Genomic DNA, 27,558 nt, shown 5'->3' on the forward strand with positions numbered 1-27,558 from the left:
TACCTGCCTTTTGATTTTTCCGGTATTAAGCTATTTGAAGCTTGTTCTGCTTCATTTAAGACATCTTCCGGTAAAACACAATCATTCAAACACATTTTGCGAAATTACTACTTTTATAAACAACCAAATGTAACTATGACACCTGAACATATCATGCAAACGCGATTTCCAACTCGAAAAAACTTTTTTTGTGCTTAACAGGCTTAAAAATGATAATAGGGGTTGCTTTTTGTGGGTGTCAAGCGGCGAAGGTGACGATGTACTCAGTGGATGAAATAGGGGTGAAGCGGTGAAGGTGAGGGTATTTCCAACTCGAAAAAACTGTCTTTTTTTCTTAACAGGGTTGAAAATGGTAGTAGGGGTTGGTTTTTGTAAAATTAAAGTAGACAGTAATTTTCTTCTTGTTTTGAAGATCAAGTGTACAAAATTTCATCAAGATCCGAGTAAAACTGTAGATTTGCATACAAAATATACAAACAGACATTCAGTTTTATATATATAGATTACAGGTTCTACCAAGTTGTTGAGGATCTGTAGCAATACTGGTGGATTGGAAGGTGGCTGAAAGTCTTAATTTTTTTGTTGACGGAACACAGTTTTTTTTTTATGTCTTTATTTAATTACTACTCTATTTACACTCACTATCATTTACTGTATGATGATTTTCTTTTAAAACTACTGATGATAGTGATTGACTATGATTACTGCCATGTATGATGGTTTTCTGATGATTTTTTGTCTTTTTCGATCAGTGTGTGTCGATAATGATAATGGTATCTGTTTTACCGACGCCGTCTCATGAGCCCGCGCCATTTGAAATTAGCAGGAATTTCAAACACAAATAATGACAAATTAATATTATTAATTTATCATTTTGTTCTTCTGTTTTTTATTCTTATTAATTTTCCGTTGTGAATATTGAGGATGTCACATAACCCACAAAACATGTTTTGCACATTCCTTCACATAAACCTGTTCGTGCTTTAATCTACAAACCAAAACGATTTCGTCGAGAAGTATCCTTAACTCCGCACCTCCTTCATTTTTATTCTACCATCCGTAAATTTCCTTCGTTGTTGCGAACTGAATTCCGTGGCCACGTTTCCTTCGACTGTTTCAGCATACGCAACCCCAGTTTAATCTAATGAGGCCTAAAGTGGAGCTTAAACAACCACGTTTTGTGCGACTACTCTGAAATCAACAACAACCACCGCAAAGATCCCGCCGAAAAACGCAATTAAAACAAACCAAAGGTGCCAACCGTAGCGGACACGCTTTGATCTCTCGTCGAGTTCCGTCGTAATGAACTTTGTCAATAGTGGTAGAGAGGAGCGTAATGAGGGCGGCGAAATCACCCCCATTGATATCAAGTGGATATGATCTTTACAATTCCTCCCGCGACGAAATTAATACCTGTAGGAAGGAGTTAATGCGTTTGGGTGCAAGAGCAAGGATTCGAAGGATCAAAGTATGTGACAAATGGATGAAGGACTGATGTGTCGAGTGAGTCCAAAGAGAATTGTTAAATATGTGATTTTTCATTCGTTAATCGTTGCTTGGGGTCTCGCAGTCGGGGAGGCTCCGCCGCTCAGTAGCTGTGGTCCGGCGCAGAGCACAAAATGAAGCCGCGCCACCTCTAAATTGATCCGAAAACATTACATTGATACCAATCCAGAAACTTTACAATAATACACGAATTACATGAGATTCATCATTTATTGTTTTCCTCTTTTCTTTTTCACCGTTTCCTCGACATCTTCCCAAACTCTGTTCGCGGTCGATAAATACGACAATTTGTTGTCAAGGAAGTGTCAAACACTTGACCGTGACACTTGTCCGATTCACCCCCAACGTGTGCTCCTTACCCAGAATAGGTTCGCGGTCTGCCACAATTCTATCATCGGGGGCATTGTGTCCTACCCTTCTGTTCAAGTCGGACAGATGCGTATCGACGCACATTGCCGCCGCGACGCCACCGACGGAGCTACAGGTTATCCCGCTTTCAGTCCTCCGCGGGTGCCGTTATGTGACGTCACGCAGGGTGCATAAGTGTTCTTACCAGCAGGGTGAGTGTTCACGATCGCCACCGCGATTTTTTTAAATTGACTTTTCCTGTCGTTCGTGATGGGAAAACTTCTCTCGGGGGGAGTTCGCTTTTCCATGCATCAGAAGTGGGAAAATTAAAGACCGAATTAACGCTCATGAGGCCAAAAGGGAGCAAATGAAAAAGCGCTCGTTCTGATTCTACTAGTTTTGAGGAGCAGTAAGTGACACTTGGCGGAAAAATACTGTTTCAAGGCCGAGGAAGCCGTTCAAATCATCTTCTTAGTTTTAATGAGTTTATCAAGAATCTATATTTAACACCCGAAGGGTGAATAAATCCAAATCCAAAAAAATCTTCTTCAAGGTGTTCTTGAGGTTTCTTTGCCAGGAAAAAATAATTGGCGTCCAATTTGCACAACAGGACGATATTACGCACTGCTGGCAAGGATCTAGAAAGGTCCTGGAAAAGGAATAAAACTCGCACGGTAATTGTCAAATAGCAGGAACTGGAAAATCTGGGCGTCTGGTTCAACAAATCACAAAATGTTAGATTTTTTCTTTGATTTAATTTTAATCTCACTTGTTCCATCATTTGCAGTAATTCACGTTATTTATTTTTAATGTAAAATACCATTCGATTATTAATCCCTAATTACTTCCTCCAATGGAGCTGATGAAATTCAATTTGGCCGATGTCAATGCATCCCTTCTCCATTGGTCCATTAAAGTTGTCACGCATGCACCCCACCATACAAAATACAGCAGGACATTCAGGACTCTGATTATTAACATTTTACCCCAACCGCCATTGACCAAAAAAAAAACCAACACAAACAAATTTTTCTTTTTTGTGGCATGTCCAATTCGAACGCAATTTTCTTGCACAAAATGCCGTCGCCAATTACTACTTTTAACGGCTTCGCAACAACTCCACATTGATCTTCCAGCGCTGCAACTTGAGGGTTCCTATTGTGCAAACACCTCAAATAAATTTCCATGCAAAACCCGCGGGACTCATAAATGTGCAGGCCTCGTGTTTCAACATGTTCGAGAAAAGGGACGAATCTAGTTGGCAAGTTTCGATTCAATCAAGCAGTCAAGCGTTTTCTTTGAGACCGTTTTGTTGTTTCTGCATGCGAGGTCAGCTAGTTGCGACACGTTTTCATGCCGAAACGTGACAATAAAATTGGTGCTTTTAAAAGCTTCAACGATTGTTTTGAGAAAGCTTCTGCGGCGTTTAACCGGTTTTCAGCTTGCCATTGAAGCTTAATGGGTCAGATATCAGCCCGAATAAAAAATAATACTTTGCAAACAATAAACCTGATTTAACTTGTTCACCACAACCGTGCAGAAAAAATTCAAAACAAACGAAATTAATAACAAACCTTCATTGTGTTCTTGTTTGCGCTGGCTCCAAATTTATTTGTTCTGGCCAAGTCAAGCGGGAAATGTTTATTTTTGTTAACAATCTAAATTAAATTACGTAATAGTTATTTATGAAATGAGTGCGAGAAGACATTTTTCGCGCATGGGCACGAGCGACGAAGGAGCGAGTGCTTCATTTGCGCGAGTGTGCCGAATACGATATTATTATCAAGTTAAATTATTTTCGGAATGCTCACAATCATCCAAAAAGCATTCGCACTAGTGCGCGAAAATCAATTTCGCGCACTACTATGCGGTCGCGAAATGTCATTTTGAAGGTAGTGAGTTCAAACAATCATATTTGGCAGTTAACTGCACCAATTTGTTTAAATACTCATTCCCAACACGTACTACTGGCAATAGAAGAGGTCCAAGGACAGATCCGTGAGGAACGCCACAATCTAAACTCGAATCCGGGTCAAAAAAAATTGTAATGCGACTTGAAATCAAATTCGAAATTCTGAGTGGAGGTAATATTTCAGGACATTTCAAAAATTGTCTACACTTATTGGCGGGATAAAAGTAGCGATTTGGGTGATGACACGGTGCTTATCCTTATCGCCTCGATAGAGAACGTGCCAGGACTCGGACAAATTACAATTTGGATTTTTTAGAAAAAGGACGATGATATTTTATTAAAAGGACAACGCGCGCTTGGGGTCCGCACTGATATAAAAGTCTTTTAAAAATGCACCAGACGGAAAATACTGACAGCTCAAAATGAGTTTCCGACAACTTTAATTGTTCACCAGATATCAGATTCTTTTTCGCACTGCGAAATATTTTACACGAGAGTCAATGAAATGCAAAAAAAAAATATTTGACAAATCATGTGAGGCGAGAGCGGAGAGCGCAGTTAGCAAAGTTCCAATTAAGAAATTTTGTTTGATGAATTAATCAAGTTGCCAGGACTAAATGAATTATTGATTCGAAAAACTAGAAGCTCTATAACGTCGTCACAAACGAACCTCCCCGTCCCAGTTAAGTTTATTGAAATAGTTTCGGCCGTGTTATACACACCATCAGGACTCAATTAGTCGTACATTACGATTTTCCAATTTTCTCGTAAACGAGTAATGATTTAATTTCGGGCTGTGGAGTACAAAGTGGAGGAAATGAACGTAACGTAAGCAGCAGCCAAACTGATGAAAATTAAATCTAAAAATAACAAGGACAAGGAGTTGGCGCAAATTAAATTATCAAAGCCTCGTATTGAATTAATTTTGAAAGAAACTAGACTGGGGCAGAGTTTGTTCCAGTCTTGATTGTTATCACTGCGGAAAGCAAATTATTTTCGCACGAAACAATGAGAAATTGGCGAAGAAGTGTGATTCTGCGTATTTCATGTGCCAAGCTATTTTTGTCAAGGTGTAGTTTCTGGTTATGAAAAGAAGCTTTCGGTATTCTCTTTCCAGGACCTCTCACTAACTGTGCGACAGTCCTGGAGGATACATTTTCATGCAAAAACAAGTTTAAAAATTCTTGCGTAAATTTCCTGCAGATTTAGGGAGTTTGCATGTCACCTGCTCCTCCAAAACCAATTACCTCCCAACTTGTGGAGTTCCCAACTCCAAAGCGGATTACACATTAATCCGGCAACTAGCGCAACATTGTGAGTCCCTAAAAATTTCGAATATTTCATTTGAACAATTCCAACTAATGAATATCGATTCAGAGGCAAAATGGGAATTAATTAAATTTGAAAAACGTATCGGTCTGGTTGCATTATGAACGTGAATATAAATTAGTGATTATGTTTTGTTTGGTAACAATCACCCTCTATGAATTATCGTCAACAGCGATCACGTTGATGAATTTATGTATCGTTGAGGAATTTAATGTGGTCAAAAAAATTATGTAAATCTTGCACATTACTCAAATTTATTACGCCGATGTTAAAGCAACTTTGTGGCTTGTGCGTGGATTGCTAAAACATTCAAGCAATCTGGATATACAAAGGAGCACGCGAGGCACTTGTGGGAGTGTTTGGCGGCTTATCTGCAAAGGAATCTCGAGAGTGGTCTTCAAAAATAATCGATTCCAAAACTAGACAAAGTCTCTTCGGGTTGTCTCTATTAATTGTGCCCTGCAAAACATAATCCTTGTTGGACGATTTATTCAAAAATATTCACCACACAGTGCTTGCACGCGAACTTTTGCAATTAAATAAAATTTAAAAAATTTACAACAGGAGGGTGGCGCTTTGGAATTGTTTTGTATTTATTGATTTTCCATTAGTGCCAGATCCCTTCACTTGATTGTGCATTTTTGCAAATTGCATTGAGTGGAATTTTGCACAACGAAAATAATTTAAATGTACAGTTTTCTGGACAAAACTCGTGACAAAACAACAAGTCTATGAGTGGGAGAGCTGTGGGGGTTCTAGTCCAGAATCACATGTGGTTTCTTATGGAGGCTCGCTCTTCTATTCAAGGTCATTCGGTTGGTTGCTTGAATACGGTTTGAAATCAACCAATGGGGTTAACTAATACGAACGTTTCAAGGATATTCAAGGATAGAATAAAATGATTTGTCCTTTTTCAACATTCCTTTAAATTAGAAAACGTTGTCGTTGTAATCCGCGTTAGGAAAGCAATATATTAGGCAACCAGACATACAACTATCCGAACGACCTTGATTGCGCAACAAACCTCCATAAGAAAATACAAGGGATCTCAATTTCTTTCGCCCCAAAGACTTCAACTTCATTTTCGCGATCTCTTTCTCCTAGAATCGATGAATTCCACCTCTCTGTTAATTTTCATGGGTCGATGGTCGAACAATGAAACCCTAATTTCCCCCGAAAAATATTTTCTCTTCTTTGATTCATAAAGAATCGATGGCAAGGGAGAAGTTAAGAAAAACACTTTTAAAATGTTGTTTCAACACTGCCGAAACTTAAACCTCGCCAGAGCGGCCATTATGAGTCGTAAAACAAAAGCATTGTTGAAAAAGTTTTCGACTAACTTCGATTGTAAAGTCGATCGATTTGCCTTGTCCGACAAAATTTTACAATAAATCTCACCAAACTCATTACGTAAACTCCCTTTGATATTGTTTTGAAGTTTATTTCCCAATTATCTAGTTAGAGTCCGCTGCACTCGCTAACTTTCAAATTTGTTTTCATCGCGAAAGGAAAGTTTGGGCTTGAAGATGCGGGAAGAGGTAATCCGCGTTTAATTTTAATAAAATTTGTGCGCGGTTTTCGCACTACGCGGGAAATTTTCGGTTACGCGGATCAAAAAAACTGGGCAAAATGACCGCCAACTCAACCATATCGCTCCATTTACTCGATTAATCTTGTCATCAGTTTTTTTTTTTTAAATTTTGGAGTGTTTTCGCACTGCGCGGAAAATTTTCGTTTTACGCGGTTCGAAGAAACTAGTCAAAATGGACGCCAACTCAACCATATCGCTTTATTTGCTCGATTTATTTCATCATCAGTCTTATAATAAAATTTGTGGGGTGTTTTCGCACTGCGCGGAAAATTTTCGTTTTACGCGGTTCGAAAAAACTAGTCAAAATGGACGCCAATTCAACCCTATCCCTTCATTTGCTCGATTTATCTTACCATCAGTCTCATACCGGTTGTTAAAATCCTTTTTTTATCGTTTTTTGATTTATTTTTGATTTTGAAATTCTCCATTAACTTCCTCCCGGTAAAAAATAATGATTGACTGGAATTATTCTCGCCCTCGGGGTGTTAATATCAAAGGAAAATAGAAATCATGGAAACTGTGTTGTTCCAAATTAGTGCCAGGAGCTAGCAGCTCGTGTGAAACCACTTTAATCCAAATTCCACTGATTTGATGGAACATGTTCGGTGCTGTCGAAAATCCAGGTCTTAAAAATCAATATATTTGTTCGGATAAATTGTGGAAAAGTCTAATCTACATTTCTGTAAACCTTCCACCCCAAACAAATACGCAAACGACCCCGCGAGCCAACGAAAATTATTATTTACCCGGAGTCACCTCTAATGGTGATTTAAAGCAAAAGTGAAACTGTCCTGAACAGGACAACAATCGCGAACGCGACATTACCCCTGTCTGGACAGTCCCGAATTAAGGACTCACAAAATGCTTCCAGATCCCCTAATGGAAACTTCTCCAATGACATTTTTTATCCGAAAAACAGCGACGTTTCCTGAAGTTACGAGCCAACCTGGTGCCTCGTCTATTTTTTGCAACCCTTTGAAATGTTGTGATAGCGTCTCCATAAATATTCCGGACATCCCGGGGAAGATTTAATTTTTATCAAAACAACTCACGATGTTTGCAAACAAGCGATACCAAACAAAAGCACCGACCGGAAATCTCTCTTTATTCGAAATAATTTTCCTAACAAATTTCTTGCTCGTTCCAGCAGCATTTATTTTTTTAGGGAAAATCTAAACAGGACTGTGTTGTTGTCCGGACCAGATTCCACCAATCAATCTTGCGATTACAGTGCGTTCGTTTTCTGCAGAGTAAAATTCACTCAAGATTCAGTCTCTCTCTGAAGGAGACATTTTTAATATCGCGTTTAATCTCTTCATGGTGAGATGATCCCTTTGGACCCGAAAATGGAACGTATACTTCAGATGTGTTGTGCTCGGTTAGACAGTCCTCGACTGGGATAATTAATTACAAGGATTTCGAGGAATGAGCGAAATTAATATCCACCATAATTGCTTAGTCAACAACATTCGCTCGGCTGTTGAAAAACTCGCACAAAACGCAATCTATCTCGGGGAAAGTTATAATTCAGTTCTCCTATGAATTCCTATTATTGTCTATTCCGTCTTTATCTGCAAGCATCTTCTACTCTTGTATAACTAGGTAATACAGTTTCAAAGTGCCACAATAACAATCATTGCTGCTGGAGTCCTGGCGCATCTGAACTAATCCTTAATGCGGATTAAGTTAATTGCGTATTAGAACAAGGAGTTTGGAACGGTTTGCAGGGTCTTGCCAGGTGTAGGTCATCACGTCATATGTCTAGACGTAATTGCGAATGAAAGGGAAAAAAAACTGGAAACGAGAAGTACAGAACGGCTAGAAATTAATGTGGGGTCCTAGTTGGCGTTGAAAGTTTGCCGACAGAAATTAAATAGTGTTACATTAGTATGATCTTTGATATGCAACCCTCAGAACAATTTAGTTTTACTGGTTGGGGAGAAAGTGAAATAAAAATAAAATAATGAAATGCATCAACAGTCTTAACAATTTATCTGAAATTACTGGAAATTATCTAGGTTGGGAAAAAGCTTTCTCTTTAAGGATAAACAGACCAAGCACGCAAGAAACAACAAAATAGGACTTCGAAAGCAGAAATGAGGTTAAGTTGACTTTGTGATGACAGTTCGTGAATATTTGACAGTTTTCGATTAGTATTTCATGAATTTAAACAAGGTGGTAAATTCAAATTCCAGAGCTATCTGCGATCTTACATTCTTTTATAGACAGTCTATATTATAATATGTAGCTTGGCGAAAAACTTGAAGTTTGTGTTTTTTTTGTCAATTCCTATTTTATATTATGTAGTTTCAAGTCCATGCATAAAATAAAAAGGGGAAAAAAATTGGAACGAGAAATACAGAGCGGCTAGAAATTAATGTGGGGTCCTAGTAGGCGTTGAAAGTTTGCCGACAGAAATCAAATAGCGTTAGTATGATCTATGATATGCAACCCTCAGAACAAATTAGTTTTACTGGTTGGGGACCTTGACAAAGAAGGTGCTTTGCAAAGAAAATGAAATAAAAATAAAATAATAAAATGCATCAACACTTTTAACGATTTATCGGAAATTATCGGAAATTATCTAGCTTTGGAAACAGCTTTCTCTTTAAGAACAAACAGACCAGGAACGCAAGAAACAACAAAACAGGACTCGAAAGCCGAAATGAGGTTAAGTTGACTTTGTGATGACAGCTTGTGAATATTTGACAGTTTGCGATTAGTATTTCATGCATTTCAGCTAGGTGGCAAATTCAAATTCCAGAGCCATCTGCGATCCTACATTCTTTTATAGACAGTTTTTTTATAATATATAGCTTGACGGAAAACCTGAAGTTTATGTTTTTTTTGTCAATTTCTATTTTATAGCTACAAATTCCAATTTGATAAATTACCATTTCTTGAGCGTCACACAATTTGTTGTAAATTATTTGGTGCCTCCAAGAAAATATATTATGTAGTTTCAAGTCCACGCATAAAATAGCGCTAAAAACGAAATTAATTTTAATGAGCGCGTTTTAAAGATGGCTCACACAAATTAGCTTCTCAAACAATTCTCTCGACACTTAAAAACTTGAAAGCGGCGCTTTTTTGATTAAACAAATTACGTAATCGATATTCCGGCGCATCCACCATTTTAAAACTCTACATTGTGTGACTACGACTTGTTGAAATTTAAATTGAGTAGGTCTCACTCGAAAGAGTAAAATCAGTTGCGGCAGTTGCTAAAGGAATCCAAACATTTACGATTCATTTGCCGGTCCTTAAAAGAGAAATGAAAGTTTTACGTCCGACTTGGATGTTTGACCTTTGCGAGAGGTGATGGTTAAATTCCGACAACAATCAGCACTTTGGTACAAATGGAATTAGTTGGAAACTTCGCCGGTAGGCTCCACACAAATGAATTAACCAAGCGCGAATTCCGCCAGATGGAAAATTTATGAAAAACGGGAGCGAATAATCGTGAGAGAAGTGAAACAGGGCGCTGACGTTCATAAAATTTGCGAAATAGCGCGCGAAGTTCTCTCTGGTTTGTTTGGTCTTCACAATTTTTATGTTGTTTCAGATTTGCGTTTCTTCATTTCTTACAAAGTCGGCTGTTTTGAAGCTAGCTCGGGCGAGAGCTAGGTGAGAACTGGTGCCCAAATCTGAGATGGTAAGTTTTCTAGTATTTTAAGAATCACCAAATCAATTGCCACGAAGTCGGTGTGAATCGAGGAATTTGGAAGTCACGGGGAATTGGAATTGTGTATATAATTGATGTGGGATCCTAGTAGGCGTTGAAATTTTTTAAATAATTATTTGACTATTTTCTTCAGTGAAAATGTATAACAAAGTCAAAGGAACCGATTTGTATCAGTCGTATATTTTTTTTTGTACTTTTAGAATCAGTAATAGATGGTAAGTTTTCTTGTATTTTAAGAATCACCAAATCAATTGGCACGAAGTCGGTGTGAACCGAGGAATTTGAAAGTCACGCGGCGCGCTTTGAACGTCGCTCTCGCCTAAACTACAGTGTCTATAAATGAATGTGGGATCCTAGTAGGCGTTGAAATTTTTTAACAATTACTTGACTGTTTTCTTCAGTGAAAATGTGTAACAAAGTCAAAGGAACCGATTTGTATCAGTCGTATATTTTTTTAATAATTTTAGAATCAGTAATTTTATTAGAACGCACAGGAAACAATAATAAAATTTAGATGTTATTGTAAGTAGTGTAAGAACTGTTCCAATATTATTTGTGTCATTCCATTTTGCGTATTTTCAAATCAGATTAAAACTTCTCCATTATTGTTTCTTCCACCCGATCGATCGCACCTCCGACTGCACAAACATTTACTCCTGGAGTAAATTTGGAATTTCCTCGCCAATTCTGTTATCACTGGTTTAATATTTTTCTAACAAATATACATAGGTGCAAGGTACATCGAAAGAAAACATGCGACGAGGATTGTGTTAGCATAAGCGGCCGAAGTTTCGAAATAAAATTCCTTTCGTATAAAGTTTTATGTGGACTGTATATTTTTGAAGCGAATTTTTATGACGCCATAAATGACTGATATGTACATAGTAATGCGGAATTTTTAGTAGTTCGCGTTAATAATAAATACTTGTGGTGGGTGTGGCAAGATAATAAAAAATACAGTCAAGTAAATTGGCTTCTAGAAAAATTTTGAAAGCGGTTTGTAATTAGGTAACCAAACGTACGAAGAACCTTGAAATGCGAAATTAACCTCCATAAAGAACGCATGGGATTTCGCCGAATGAAATAAACGCAAATAACACAAATAAAAAATTGTTTTGGGAATTAGAAACTTGTGTGTCAAGCAACCCACAATACAAAGCAAAGATGGATCCAGGCTTGCTTTGCAAATGTATTGTGGGTTGCATTCTCAATTCCGTCGGGCTCATTATCACTCGCGAAATACCCTGTATGTGTGTAAAGATTTTCCTTCTTTTATATAATATACAGGGTGTTTTTGAAATGCGCGCACAAATTTTAACCACGAGCTACTGGCTTCGTGTAGAACTCGGAGAAAATATCTACAAAATTCTATGTCAAAAAATAAAATGTCATTTATTTTTTGAGCTACAATTTTTTGCTTTTAGTTTTCTACGTTGTCCTACAACCTCGTGGGTAAAATTTCGGCACATTTTAAAATTACACCCTGTATATAACATTTTATAAAACGTACACCAATGCGGTTTCCTCGTTTTAAAGCATATTTCCTATAGATTACTTCGCATTGCCGTACATGTTATAAAACATGATATACAGGGTGTATTTTTAAAATGTGCCGAAATTTTACCTACGACGTTTTAGGACAACGTAGAAAACCAAGAGCAATTTAAAAAAAATGTAGCTCAAAAAATAAATGTCATTTTATTTTTTGACAGAATTTTTTAAATATTTTTTCCGAGTTTTACATGAAGCCAGTAGCTCGTGGTTAAAATTTGTGCACGCATTTCAAAACCACCCTGTATATAGAACAAATAAATGTATTGCTAATGAACGCGAGACTAATTGAGAACATTTAGCCATTCCCTTTGTTTGTCTAATTTTTTTCCACCACTTTCACACAATTTGCGAACGCTTCATCTCAATTAGACCCAATTCAAGCAATTTCACAGCCAATACCCTAAATCCAGAACGCCTTAAAGTGACGCTTGAGTTGTTCCCCCGACGTTTGTTTTGTTCGGCGTGTCTAAAATTAATTGTGCTCCCGCTTTAAAACGAACCGACAACGTAAAATAATCATCCGGAGAGGTCTTCATCTCTCCGTCTCCGAAATGAAACGCTCTCGATTCGTTCAAATCAATTATCCACAATCGAAGTTGGTGTTGGTGCCGGCGGAAGTGCACGCGGTCTGTTTGAATTATCGCTCGTTGTCCGTATCGATTCGACCTAGAATTGCAAGATAAACGGAGCTCTCGGGAAGAAAAACCCCCCCTCCTCTCTAGTTGTTCGTGGGATTCCCCCAAGATACAACATTTATGTTTCCAAGAGCAACAGTTAATGTTGCGTGTCTGATCCGGTTTGTTTGTTTTTCAGGATGGACATCCCTAGAATTTCGGTAATGACGGAAGGTAAAACAAGAGCCGGAAGGCCGCGTTTACAGCGGTCGGAACGGGTCTTCAGCGAGTCGCATCTCACCTCGTGGGAATTGTTCGTCAGGGATTCATTACTCACGTTGGCCTGGCCGGATCTTCTCAACACCGTCTCGGGGTGAGCGCTCAACTTTTTAAGTCTTAAATAAAAGGAAATATAAAAGACGACGCTTTGAATTTATTATTTGCGCCCAAACAAAAGTTTCAAGAGCCTTCGCATATTTTCTCTGTTGGCGATCCATAAAAAATCATTGACAGGCGCTTTATCAAACAATTTCCTTCATTTAAACCAAATCTGGCTGTCTAATCATTCGACTCAATAGATGTCGGAGTTTGTGTAATTAATTACATGAGCCATTGTAGCGGTTTTGTTTTTAGGACATTTCCGGAGAATGCAATTGGTGTACAACAAGCTTTGATGGCATAAATTATGCAGAGGTATCCAATGGCGCTGCGTGTTGGCATCTCAAAATTATTTCAGAGCTCTGAAACTAATCACCACTAAAATTAAATTCAATCGGGAATTGGGTTAACCTTTTTGTGTGAAATTTCTTCCGCATGTTTCAAAAAATTCATGAGAGCGAAGGGTCTTGATGGCATAATAAATACGGTCCAATTCGACGAAAAGAATGTCTCTCATGTATTAACCGGTCAGTTATCCCTTTATGTGAATAAATAAAATCGAGAGGCGAGCAGTAATAAAATAGGAATAGGACTTTTCGCCTCAAGAAATCCAATGAATGTATTTTTGTAAAATGGTGGATGCGCCGGGAAATGTTTCAATTAAATGTTTCAATATCTTTGCTGCCTGACCAGTTAGATAAAATTTGAATACCACCTTTGATAGCATTTATTATGACGAATGTAACAGAGAAAACTGCATTTCTCTGTCGTTAATAGTTTACAAAAAAAAAACTAGTTACAGAAGTGGTGGATGCGCCGGGATTTTTTTTTAAATACAAGCTGTGATACCGTAGCTGAAAAAATGTACATGCTGCAATGCACCTATAGCCAATCATTCAAAATCCCTGTAACGAATTCGTGGCATTGTGCACAAATATGCAACAATGACGAATTACACTGCAGCTGGTTGCGGTAAAATTCACGGTTTGTTATTATGAGAAATGATATTACAGAACGCTCGAAAAATTATGCTGAAAAGTAGGACGAAATGGATGTGGAGTTAGAAAGGATAACAGGACTGTATATCAACCTTTGAATTTCTCGTAAAAGGGAAAATATAGTTTTGCGATTCAGGTTCTGTTGTGAAAGTACTAAAGGTGGGTTAGTCTTTGCCAACATTGTTTTCTCTTCCATGCGATGAAATGTGCTGTATCGCTGTCAGTGTTGTGCTAAAGCTGAATCTAATTTGACATTTGAAAGAACTGATATTTTATTTATACGATGAACATCTATGTAAACTATTGCTAAATCATTCTAAGACGGAAGAATAATAAATAGAGAAAATATTACAAAAGTGTAAAAAATTTCTTGAATTAATTATTTTCATTATATTCAATTCTAAATAAGTATATGCTTGTATTACACACATTTTCATATTTGATATAAATCAGACGATTACAAAGACATTGCAATTTGAAGTAACAAAATATCCCGGCACTTTCACCACTTTTAGTACAAACGAGTATATGCTATTTTTTCGTTTAAAACTAGAGATAGCGTCATGTAGTTTTTTACACTTGATTCATCGCTGTTAAGTCTACAAAACGCAAGTTTTAAATCTGCTCTAGCTCAAACGGTGAGCGAGATATCAACCGTTGTATGAAGCTATCCCGGCGCCTCCACCATTTTTAACACGCATGTATCTTGCTCCCTCGTTTATTGCCATATACACTGTCATGCACTTTTTTGCAGTCGCTTCCTCTCCCTTAAATATATAAAACTCAATCTTTCAATTTGATCAAACTCGAATGATAAGAGAGATATCCTCTTTACATGTGAAGATATACCGACGCTTCCAACATTTTGAAATATATATAATTTCTTGGTTCATCTAATACTAGAGATAGAGCAACGCAGTTTCTTTTAATAAATCCGTCACTATTTGCTTTACAAAACGCAGTTTTTAGATCTGATTTAGCTCAAACCGTAAGCGAGATATCGTCCTTTGTGTGAAACTATCCCGGCGCCTCCACCATTTCCAAAATGTATATATGTTGTTTTCTCATCTGATATTAGAGATACAGTAAGGCAGTTTTTTGCAATTGATTTGTCTCCGGTATTAAGTTTATACAATACATTTTCAAATTTGATCTAGCTCAAACAGTAACGGAGGTATCATCAATGGTATTGAAAAAATTTGGAAAAAAATATTGCAAAACTAGGATTCATTGTGACGTGTTGAAACGGTAAAATCTCTCGAATCAAATGTTGCAATTCATAGCAAAAGCAATTTGGAAGTTTCTTGTTGTCACTCTCTTACTCTTATTATTTTGGAAACTTTTATTGCGAGAATCTGGGGTTTAGCAAAATGTTGCGAATTGATTCAGGGACTCGACTCACGCTTATGAGATAGGGCAACGTAGTTTCTTTCAATAAATCCGTCACGATTTGATCTACAAAACACAGTTTTTGGATTTGATTCCGCTCAAACCGAACGCGAGATATCACCTTTTTCAAGAAACTATCCCGGCGCCTCCACCATTTCCAAAATGTATATATGTTGTTTTCTCATCTAGTATTAGAGATAGAGTCATGCAGTTTTTTTCAATCAACTCATCATCATCTGGTCTATACAATGCAATCTTGAATTTGATCTAGCTCAAACAGTAACGGAGATATCAACAATTGTATTGAAAAAAATTTGGAAAAAATTATTTCAAAACTAGGATTGATTGTGACGTGTTGAAATGGTAAAATCTCTCGAATCAAATTTTGCATTCATAGCAAAAGCAATTTGGAAGTTTCTTGTTGTCACTCTCTACCTCTTATTATTTTGAAAACTTTTATTGCGAGAATATGGGGTTTAGCAAAATGTTGCAAATTGATTCAGGGACTCGACTCACGCTTATGAGATAGAGCAACGTAGTTTCTTTCAATAATTGCGTCACGGTTTGATCTACAAAACACAGTTTTTAGATCCGATTCAGCTTAAACCGTAAGCGTGATATCGTCTTTTCCTTGAAACTATCCCGGCGCCTCCACCATTTTCAAAAAATATATATGTTGTTTTCTCATCTAGTATTAGAGATAGAGTTATGTAGTTTTTTGCAATCGACCCATCATCATCAGGCCTATACAATGCAATTTTGAATTTGATCTAGCTGAAACAGTGACGGAGATATCATCAATTGTATTGAAGAAATTTGGAAAAATTTATTTAAAACTAGGATTGATTGTGACGAGTTGAAACGATATAATCTCTCGAATCAAGTTTTGCATTCATAGCAAAAGCAAGTGGAAGTTTCTTGTTGTCACTCTCTTACTCTTATTTTTTTGAAAACTTTTATTGCGAGAATCTGGGGTTTAGCAAAATGTTGCGAATTGATTCAGCGACTCGACTCACGCTTATGAGATAGAGCAAAGTAGTTTTTTTCAATAAATCCGTCTCGATTTGATCTACAAAACACAGTTTTTAGGTCTGATTTAACTCAAATATTGTATTGAAGAAATTTGGAAAAATTTATTTAAAAACTAGGATTGATTGTGACGAGTTGAAACGATATAATCTCTCGAATCAAATTTTGCATTCATAGCAAAAGCAATTTGGAAGTTTCTTGTTGTCACTCTCTTACTCTTATTATTTTGAAAACTTTAATTGCGAGAATATGGGGTTTAGCAAAATGTTGCGAATTGTTTCAGCGACTCAACTCACGCTTGTGAGATAGAGCAACGTAGTTTTATTCAATAAATCCGCCACGATTTGATCTACAAAACACAGTTTTTAGATTGATTCAGCTCAAACCGGACGCGAGATATATCGCCTTTTTCAAGAAACTATCCCGGCGCCTCCACCATTTTCAAAAAATATATATGTTGCTTTCTCATCCAGTATTAGAGATAGAGTCATGCAGTTTTTTGCAATCGACTCATCATCATCAGGCCTATACAATGCAATTTTGAATTTGATCTAGCTCAAACAGTGACGGAGATATCATCAATTGTATGGAAAAAATTTGGAAAAAATTATTTTAAAACTATTGATTGTGACGAGTTGAAACGATAAAATCTCTCGAATCAAATGTTGCAATTCATAGCAAAATCAATTTGGATGGTTCTTGTTGTCACTCTTCTTACTCTTATTATTTTGAAAACTTTTATTGCGAAAATGTGGGGTTTAGCAAAATGTTGCGAATTGTTTCAGTGACTCAACTCACGCTTATGAGATAGAGGAACGTAGTTTTTTTCAATAAATCCGTCACGATTTGATCTACAAAACACAGTTTTTAGATTTGATTCTGCTCAAACCGGAGGCGAGATATCGTTCTTTGGGTAAAACTATCCTGGCGCCTCCACCATTTTCAAAACATATAAATGTTGTTTTTTCATCTGGTATTGGAGACAGAGTCATGCAGTTTTGTGCAATCGACTCATCATCTTCAGGTCTATATAATGCAATTTTGAATTTGATCTAGCTCAAACAGTAACGGAGCTATCATCAATTGTATTGAAAAAAAATTGAAAAAATTATTTCAAAACTAGGATTGATTGTGACGTGTTGAAACAGTGAAATCTCTCGAATCAAATTTTGCAATTCAAAGCAAAAGCAATTTGGTAGTTTCTTGTTGTCACTCTCTTACTCTTATTATTTTGAAAACTTTTATTGCGAGAATGTGGGGTTTAGCAAAATGTTGCGAATTGATTCAGGGACTCGACTCACGCTTATGAGATAGAGCAACGTAGTTTCTTTCAATAATTGCGTCACGGTTTGATCTACAAAACACAGTTTTTAGATCCGATTCAGCTCAAACTGTAAGCGAGATATCGTCCTTTCCGTGAAACTATCCCGGCGCCTCCACCATTTCCAAAATGTATATATGTTGTTTCCTCATCTACTATTAGAGATAGAGTCATGCAGTTTTTTGCAATCGACTCATCATCTTCAGGTCTATACAATGTAATTTTGAATTTGATCTAGCTCAAACAGTAACGGAGATATCATCAATTGCATTGAAAAAAATTTGGAAAAAATTATTTCAAAACTAGGATTGATTGTGACGTGTTGAAACGGTAAAAATCTCCCGAATCAAATTTTGCATTCATAACAAAAGCAATTTGGAAGTTTCTTGTTGTGACTCTCTTACTCTTATTATTTTGAAAACTTTTATTGCGAGAATCTGGGGTTTAGCAAAACGTTGTGAATTTCTTCAGCGACTCGACGCACGCTTGTGAGATAGAGCAACGTAGTGTTTTCAATAAATCCATCACGACTTGATCTACAAAACGGAAGCAAGATATTGGCCTTTGTGTCAAATTGTCCCGGCGCCTCGACCATTTTCAAAACGCATATATGTTATTTTTTCATCTGGTATTAGAGATAGAGTTATGCAGTTTTTTGCAATCGATTCGTCTCCATTAAGTCCATACAATGCATTTTCAAATTTGATTTGGCTCAAAAAGTAACAGAGATATCGTCAATTGTATTGAAAAAAATCCGCAATAAATTATCCCAAAACTAGAACTGATTGCGATCAATTGAAACTCATTGTATTATTATTTTGAAAACTTTTATTGCGAGAATGTGAGGTTTAGCAAAATGTCGCGAATTGTCTCGTCTTCTGTTTCCATTATTAAATAGCAAAGATAACATAATGAGGAGCTGAAAATTTGTTTTGTTAGTCTAAATACTCTCTAAATTGTTATGTTTGAATAATTCGCAAAATGTATCCTGCCCTTGTCGGCGTAAATTAGAACAAGTGTAAAAGTGGTTCGCGCAACAAGACTCGTTTCTCATTTCCATATTAAAATTCTCGATCCTCCCTCTAGGTAAATATTAAGCCCGTTCCGCCATCGGATGCAAAATAAATGGAATCCCCACATAAATCTTTGACTCTCTCCTTATTAACCCATGTTTAGTATGATAATATTTAATGGCCCTGGAATTAACCTAGGCGCAATCACAAGGTAAATAACCACCCCATTGGTGCGGCTTAAAACGACAATGAAACTGGAGCACCTATAGAAACGTAAACTTCAACAATCAACCCCGAACAATAAGTTTGAAGGTTGCGCTTGTTGTAAGTGGAAACTTTTACTTCCGAATGAAACTTGCTCATAATTCGAAACTGTCATCTCTCATTTGGGCCTACTTCTCCCCCCGGCCCACTCATCACTATTAGCCCCACCTTTGCAGATATTTAGACTCTCCCTAAAATTTCCCTCGAGGTCCATTTGATCCAAAAACTCAGGATGCTGCGCCGCCGGATCGATCCTGACCCAAATTCGTGTCACCTCCCCTGGATTAAGCCCAACTATTTTAATTGCAAGAAACCGCAACCCACAAAAAATATTTACGCACGTGTCTCTCGTATTGGTCAGTTTTGGGGGGAAACTGGATGTGTAAGCGTTGGCATTTCCTAATGGCCGGTCCTGGTTGCTTTTATTGCGTACGTGTCCGGATTATGATTCGCGAAGGACCTCCCTTAGGATGTCCCGTTATCGAAAATTGATGAAATGCCTTGCTTAATGCTCTAAATAGGTAAGCAACATGGCGAATGCATAAAAGATGAGCGTGAAATTCGGGGCGGGATGGAGTTGCGCAACTGTTGTTACAACTTTAAGGGATCGGATATTATCGCGAAATGAAGCTTCGATGAAATTGCTGATTTGGAACGCCAAAAGTAGACGCCTTTTGTTTGCTCAAGTAAATGAACCGAGTTGGCAAGTTTGCGTAACGTGAGATCGCCGGAAAATATGAAATCTTGCAAGAATGTATCACAAAATAGTATACAGGGTGTTGTTGAAAGTTGGACAGATATTTTAACCACGAGCTACTGGCTTCATGTAGAACTCGGAAAAAATATTTAAAAAATTCTAAAAACTAAAATGACATTTATTTTTTGAGCTACAATTTTTTTTAATTGCTTTTAGTTTTCTACGTTGTCCTACAACCGCGTAGGTAAAATTTCGGCACATTTTAAAAATACACTCTGTATATATTATAAAATATTATATACAGGGTGTATTTTTAAAATCTGCCGAAATTTTACCTACGAGGTTGTTTGACAACGTAGAAGACTAAAAGCAATTAGAAAAAAATGTAGCTCAAAAAATAAATGTCATTTTATTAAAAACTGGCGGTGTGAAAGACTAATAATTTGTATTTTAGTTATGGCATGTTTTAAGCCGAGTGAATAAAATAGTACGGCAATTATGGAAGCACTTTAGACTTTCATTACTCAAATGTAAAAGTCTCCGCAATGAATAAATAATATAGTTTAATTTCACCCCCAAAGAGGCATTGTTCGTCGGAAACAAAAGCGCCACAGCAAGAAATTCCATTACTGGAAAGGACCAAACAGAAATTATAATTTCATGTCAACTCCGGAATCGATAGTTGAAATAATTCTCTTATTCCCACATCGAAAGCTCGAATGAAATTTAAAAAATGCATAACACTCATAAATTACACCTCCCGAGGAATACTTTTGACAGTTTTCAAACTTTCCACATTAATAATGTAATAGGTGGATAAATTGCAAAAAGAAAATGTAATCGAGAGAGGTGACAGTGTAATCCGAATTTCGCATTCGCACGTGGAGGGTCCGCATTAGTCTGTCAAGTGATCAAGCAATTTGGCTTAATTAAAGCTTGTCGCGGTTAAATAATTAAAATTAATTTGGAGCACATCTAGATCAGGCACGACACACTTTCCACAAAGCAAATAATGAAGAGTAGAGTGTTTTTGTGGTAATCCCAGAGATTGGAGGCCGAGACGCAGTCGAGGCCGGCAACTGGGCGAAGCACAAGAAGACTGACCTCGTTTATTTTTTTTTCTTGTATTTTGTGCGAGAATCAAATCAGTTTAGATAGTTTGCGTGAGATCTTCGTGATTATTCAATTCTCAAGTGCTCCGATTTATTCTCGCCACCGTCCAATCAATATTTAATATTCAATTAAGAGTGTTGTATTGTCTCTCCGACCCAACAAAGACCTGAAATCCCCCCGGTGTCCGGGTGCATGGCCTATTCCCGACAAGTGGCGCGCATGCACATCATTAATAAGCCCGAAAGCTTTGATGGTATATCTGTGCTTTGAAAGTGAAGCTTTGTAAATAGTGGACATGCGCGAATTTTAAATTTCACCACACCAACAAGGTACTAATTGATCTAGATCAGTAAAGGTTCGATAAGTCGGCAAGATGACGCGATTCTCCCCCAGTGCCGGAAGTAAAGCGACGCGAATCATCCCCTAGAGGGGCCGTTGTGTTCGCGATGAGCATGAAATACCCGCTGAGAGGCCGCGGAGGAATGCTGGATAGGGGGAGGACTGGGAGAAGGATGGCGATAGTGGCCCACCGTAAATTAGACATTCGCAGTGCAAGTTTGGAGACTTGGAGTAACGCCACTCTTAGGTAATTAGCGCCCCATCGCTTATTCCATTCCAACCCATCAACACGACTCACAATAGACGCGACAATTTGCACTTACACTGATTATTACGAAAATGGTCTGACGACGACTGTTTCGCTATTTATTTTAACGTAATTCGATTGCGAAATGGTTCCAAAAAGAAAACACTCACTCGGTGATCAGTGGAGCTTGCAATTTCCAGTCTGATCTAAAAAATTCCAAACAAAGAGTTGTCTCAGTTCTACGCGAAAATGACTCCAATATTTTTTGTAGCTTATTCAATTTTGAATAAATTTACTCCTGTGCAAAATTCCCGTAGGACTAATACTTTTCACGATAATGTTGTTAGAAAGTACAGTCGCGCGACGCGACTAGCGATTATGCGATTCAAGTACTGCCGCACGGTTGAAGCCGCTTGTTGATGAACTCGTTGCGAAATTTGCAATTTGTTATAAACGGATTTGTAGTGAATAACATCGTCTTTAAAACGGTAGTAGAAGAATTCGAATTGCTCAATAATTGTACCAGTTACAGACGATCAAAATTGATCTTGTCTGTCACACCTGTTGAAATTACTCCCGTGTTGTTTTTCCTCAGCACGTGCTTATTGTTATCGCAAATTCAAAAAATTGTTACGAGGCATATCACGAATTGAATTCCGGTTAAAATGATATGTAGATAGTGATGGAAATAAATTAGAGTCAAATTATACAGATGGTAGTGTTAATATTGATGTATCGAAGATACCTAAACCAAGAAAAAATAATTAAAGCGATAATATTGAATCATAAAATCTACAATATAATTTAATGATTTAAGGTCATCATCAGTAACAGTTTTGTAATATTAAATAGTCCTGTAGTAATTTAAAAAAAAGAGTTTTGTACCAAGATTGTTAAAAAAATTAAAAAAAGTTTGGTTGGGTTTGAGCGCTTGTAACATTGGAAATATCCGAGATAATGTAACTATTGAGATATCACTTAATCACAAATTCAATTCTTAATAGATTCCATCTAGATTTTTCGAATTTGGAGTGACAATAAAAAATTCGCTGGAAAAAACTCCGCACAAGTGGTGACAGACAAGTATTCATTTTGAACGTGCATAACTTGCCCAATTATACACCAAACTAAATTTTTCTGCCACCGTTTTAAAGACAGTTTTATTCGCTACAAAACAACGTATTAGAAGTTGAAGATCTAGCTGTTGGTTTAACAGCAGACAGCTTCAACTCCGCGGCGACGCTTGAATAGTAATTCGCTAGTCGCGCGGCGCGACTGAATATTCCAGCGGCGCTATCACAGAAAGTACTAGTCCTAGTGAAATTTTGTACATGATGAAATTTGTTCAGAATTTAACGATCTACAAAAAACATTTAGGTCGTTTTCATGTAGGACTTCTCCAAATCAATGTTATTTCCCTAAAACATTTCTATCGACTTTTGCCTCTCGGTGAAAGCGTTTGTACCCTTTAATCTACAAACCGACTTAATTACAGTTATGCCGTTTGCGACTGTTGTCAATGGAGTTCGTGTTTTCAAGTGTTATTTCAAAAATTCCTCTTCAGATTCCTCGTTTGAAATTTCCTTGAGTGAGCGATGTCTGGTTCGTATTACGGAGGGATTACGGATGTTTGCGTAAAACGCGGAAAATTTTAATTTTCGTTGTAAATAAGGTCGACCTAGGCTCTCCTCCCAAAGAGGGAGAACGAACCAATCAGCCTGTGACGCGCAATTTAACATGCTAACAGGTAGTATTGAATTTGCTATTTTTAGCCGACTTTTAATTTTATCACTGATTATCATAAAAAAATACTGTGCGGAAGGGTTGGTGCGCAATTGTTTTCGATCAGACAACCCGGCGAGGGCGCAGTGTTTGTTTTTAATTTTTACTGATCAGAGGAGGAAATATTTTCTGAGGAAGTGTAAATTGTGTTAATCTTGATTAAAAAGGTTTTCAATTTCACAAATTCAAGTAATTTATTCACCTGAAATTAATTTCATTTCCAAATGAACCGTTTGTCTCATTAAAGGACAACTGTACTTTTAATAGAACCATCTGGACAAAAACCTATTCCCTTTTCCAGTTCTATCCGCGCTTGTTTTAATTTCCTTCAATTCCAGCGACTTCAATTTTCAGTAAATGGGGAATTTAATTCACAACCCACAAAAAGGCTAAATTACCCTAATAAACTTTTAATTGGGTTATGCGGTCACTGCATTGGTGCTTCTCCACTATATTAATTTCAAAGGAAAAACTTTCCTATTGGATTAGTGATGCAGCTACTGGGAAAGTGCAACTGTCAAGGGTGAAATTAAACTTAAACCGGATTGCACAAGTAGATGAGCACGTGCCGTGATAACATGTTTTGGGACGCTGAAACACTCGATAATTTCCCTTCTCGATGCTTGTCGAAGCGATTTGTTGTCGAATAAATTCTTGTTTTGGCTGTTTTGCCACCTCATGTTATGATAACTCACCGTGACACGAAAAAATTAGATATCTGTCGGAAAAATTGCGCTGCGAGCAAGATTGATCACGTCGTTGTCTCAATTTGACCCACTTCCCAAATGGTAAAACTTTAATGGGAATTTTGAATACGTAAGGTGCCTGCAGCTGCGCTCACGCAAAGTATTAAAAGCGAAATAAATGTGATTATTTATGCAACACACAATACATTTGGACCGTGAAGTGTATTGTTGGTTGCATTCTAGATCGCGTGTTTTACTTAAAAAACAATGATTTGTGGTGGTTTTACGTGAAAATGATACAAACGTTTTTTGTAGCTTATTAAATTCTGAACAAATTTGGTTCTGTACAAAATTTCAATAGAGCTAATAGTTTCCACGATAATGCCGTTAGAACGCTCGGTAGCGTGAGCGACTGAGCGACTGAAATATTCCTGCACAGTTGAAGCTGCCTGTTGCGAAATTCACGCAGAAATTTCCACTTTCTTCTACATCAGTTGATTGTAAATTCAATTATCTTGAAGAGGGGGGTAGAATAATTAAAATCACTCAATAATTACAAAAGTTATAGACGTTTAAAATCGATCTATTATGTGACATTTGTTGAAAGTACTTTTGTAAGTTTTATGCCCAGCAAGTGCTTGTTATCACTCAAAATTCCGAAACAACAATGAAGTGTATTGAATTCCGATTAAAATGGTGTATAGAAGATGATAGTGGTAAATTGCAGTCAAATAATACAGACGTTTGTGATGATTTTAATCTGTCGAATTTAGAGAAACGAAGAAAAATTAATTAAATGGAAACATGTAACAATATCATGTAAAAGTGAATTGTGTGATTTCAAATTGTCGTTAATAAACGTCTTGTAGCAGTAACTAATCAGTAATTTGGTTGTAGTAATTTTTAAAAGACTTTTTTCCTCGAACTTATAATTAAACTTAAAAAAACATTGTCGGAGTTTGAGCGCTCATAACTTGGAAAATATTTGACACAATTTAATGATCGGGACATTATTTAATCAGCGATTCCACTCTTAACGACTTCCACCCGAGTTTTTTTAATTTAGGGCGATAATAAAGAATTCTCTGGAGGAAGCTTCACGGGGTAATTTCAAGAGACGCTAGAGACAAGCATCAATTTTGAACGTCCATAACTTTTGTATTTATTGAGCAATCACAATTTTTTTGCCACCATTTTAAAGACAATTTAATTCTTTACAAAATGATAAAAATGTGTCAGTTTCGCAATAGACAGTTCAACTCTGTGGCGACATTTGAATCGCTTAGTCGCGTCGCGCGATTAAATCTTTTAACGACAGTATCGCGGAAAGTATTGGTCCTACCACAATTTTGCATATGACCAAATTTATTCAAAATTTACTAGCCTACAAAAGATATTCGAGTCATTTTTACGTAGGGCTAACACAAATCAATACTATTTGATGAATACGCATTTTAAATACTTTTAAAGGGTGTGAAGGTCGTGCAACTTAAAAAATCAACACGCTAAAATTAATAAATACCTTGATAAATACAAATAAAGAACAATTGTAATAGTTATTTGTGTATCAAGCCCAAAAAGTGCTTCTTTTTCGTCGGAGTCTTCTGGCCGAGGCGCAGCCGAGGCTCAACAGGCGAGGACAAAAGGCATTTTTTTTTTATTTTTTAGGCGACCCCACAAACCACAAAGCAAAAGACATCATTGGAGACATTACAAATTTATTTTGTTTTTCAAATATATTTATTAGTACTTATTAACAAAACTAGATATTTACTATTTGCAATGCAATTACTTATTTACATAATTTATGGTGACGGGACAACTGTCGGTTTTGTCTTTTTCGTTGCTAACGTACTAAACAGACCAACAGATGGCGCCACGGCCAGCGTCCGAAAAAGAGTTACTTTTTGTCCCCTTGTGAGCACGTAAAATCACCGTTGTCATTAATGGTGCAAGATACATTTTTACAAACCCTTGATGAAAAGAATTTTATGGGACGTTTAGTATTCATAGAAAGGTCTTATTCCTCCCTGGAATGTTTCTTTGCTTTGTGTTGAAATTCTCTACTAAAAGATTCATTCCAAGTAAACACAGGAAATTAAACACTTCCTGTAGTATCGACGAGCATGACTGTCACAAACTCTGTGAAACCCTAGGCAAAAATAATCTCTTGAATTTCAATTAAGAATTTTTCTAGGTGCATTTCAACAATTGTATTTTGTACTGTGGATCAAATTTCAAAGTTTAATGAACAGTATTTGCTCTCCGAAAGTAGTCACAATTCTCAAAAGTCAGGCAATATCGCAGTCCCTCCAATAATGCACCTCTTTCAAGCATATCAGATAGCTATAACTAAAACTTCCTCGACTTTCTTTTATTCCACCGAGGGAGAACACCCACTGTTTACGTGCAACTTTCCTTATTGGATTTTTTGCATTTTACTTTTTCCACCCTTGAAAACTCAACTAAAGACGGATTTCCACTTAGATCTTATTCCCAATCGACGGATAAAATTTATTTGTACTTCCCCGAGTACACAGAATGATCTCAATTGTGGGGTTACTGCTTGCGACGAATATCAAAAACGCGTCTAAATCAATCGTAAATATTTGGCTTTAATTTGACGTAATCCCAATTTAGTTTATTAAGTGATTTAATTTAGACAGAACGGAAATAATTTGTGTTTGCTTTAAATTACGATCGATAAGAAGATAATAAAAAAATAGTATATTATGTCATATTTTACTGACGTTTGAAGGAAAAAAAAATTGCTTACTATTTGCTAGGCTTGCTGTAATCAATTTTACAAAGTTCATTAATGAAAATATTTTGTTGAAAAACTTCAACAGCGCTTCTGTAGACGTGTGAATTAACAGGTCAAAAGGCCAAGCTAATTGCAACCGGTTTGCGTGTTGGCAACAAGAACAACTCAATTGAAAACAACCCCCGCCCATTAAATCCTGCGGGAAACCATAAAACCAACAGTGATGCGAATCGAACACGCTGGGAATGCATTAAATTGTATTTTAGCAACATTTGCTTGTTAAGACAGTTGTGTGATAATCTTCCCCTCACAAGACAAATTCTTGCTCCAATTCAACGCTCTTAGTCGAGGTTTCGAGAGAGGACCCCAAGAGTCCCACGAAAAAAATTTAAAAGGACCTCTTAGATAGCAAATGCGAAGATATTAAATATTTAACGTAAAATTTGGAAAAGAAGAGGATAAAATTGCGTTTCTCGTTTGTGCGACGAGATAATCTCAGTCTCGTTGTTATTCGTTGTTTTCTCCAAAGAGTTGAAATCAGATACATTTTGAATGATGTCGTAAAGGTTAACAAACTGTTGAAGGTGTGGACAAAAGGCATAAAAGTGTAGCTCCAAAGGGAGATTTGCTGCTTTAGGAGAAAGAAAGTGCAGCACTCTTGCTGTATTTTTACGAAAACAATAACAAGATTTTGTTGGATGCTTTGAAGATGAAGAATCGATGAAGAAACTGGTACTATTGCGTAGGATAGGATATTAGCAAACCTTCAAGGTCACAACTATATTATGAAAAAAGGGAGCACAACATCCAGGCCGGATTTATTTATCATTACTAATCAAAGACCTGATGAAGTTATAGTGGATCCCAGCGGCCACCCATCCAACTATTGAGCGTGTCCAGAGTTGCTTAACCTCTCGAATCGAATGACAACAAAGGCTAACAAGGTTTTACTAATGTCTAAGTATATTTTTTTTACACACCAGAATTAGAAACAATAAA

At 36.9% G+C, this 27,558-nt stretch overlaps 1 protein-coding gene across 4 annotated transcripts in view; it reads left to right on the plus strand.

Moving 5' to 3' along the window:
• The first annotated feature begins 1,975 nt into the window (after nucleotides 1-1,975).
• The window catches only part of LOC138136649 (GTPase-activating Rap/Ran-GAP domain-like protein 3), a 119,042-nt gene continuing 93,459 nt past the window's right edge, over nucleotides 1,976-27,558 (plus strand). Inside the window, exons 1-3 of one of the 4 annotated variants that reach the window (XM_069055904.1) lie at nucleotides 1,976-2,066; nucleotides 10,252-10,341; nucleotides 12,739-12,912. In XM_069055904.1, coding sequence (XP_068912005.1) covers nucleotides 12,740-12,912 — 173 coding nt within the window. In that variant the 5' untranslated portion in view covers nucleotides 1,976-2,066; nucleotides 10,252-10,341; nucleotide 12,739. Of the gene's footprint in view, nucleotides 2,067-2,248; nucleotides 2,264-10,251; nucleotides 10,342-12,738; nucleotides 12,913-21,146; nucleotides 21,328-27,558 lie in introns of those variants that run through there. The other 3 variants (XM_069055912.1, XM_069055905.1, XM_069055914.1) reach the window with 3 other exon arrangements.

Source organism: Tenebrio molitor, chromosome 8 (assembly GCF_963966145.1).
Source record: "Tenebrio molitor chromosome 8, icTenMoli1.1, whole genome shotgun sequence".
Taxonomy (NCBI): Eukaryota; Metazoa; Arthropoda; class Insecta; order Coleoptera; family Tenebrionidae; genus Tenebrio; species Tenebrio molitor.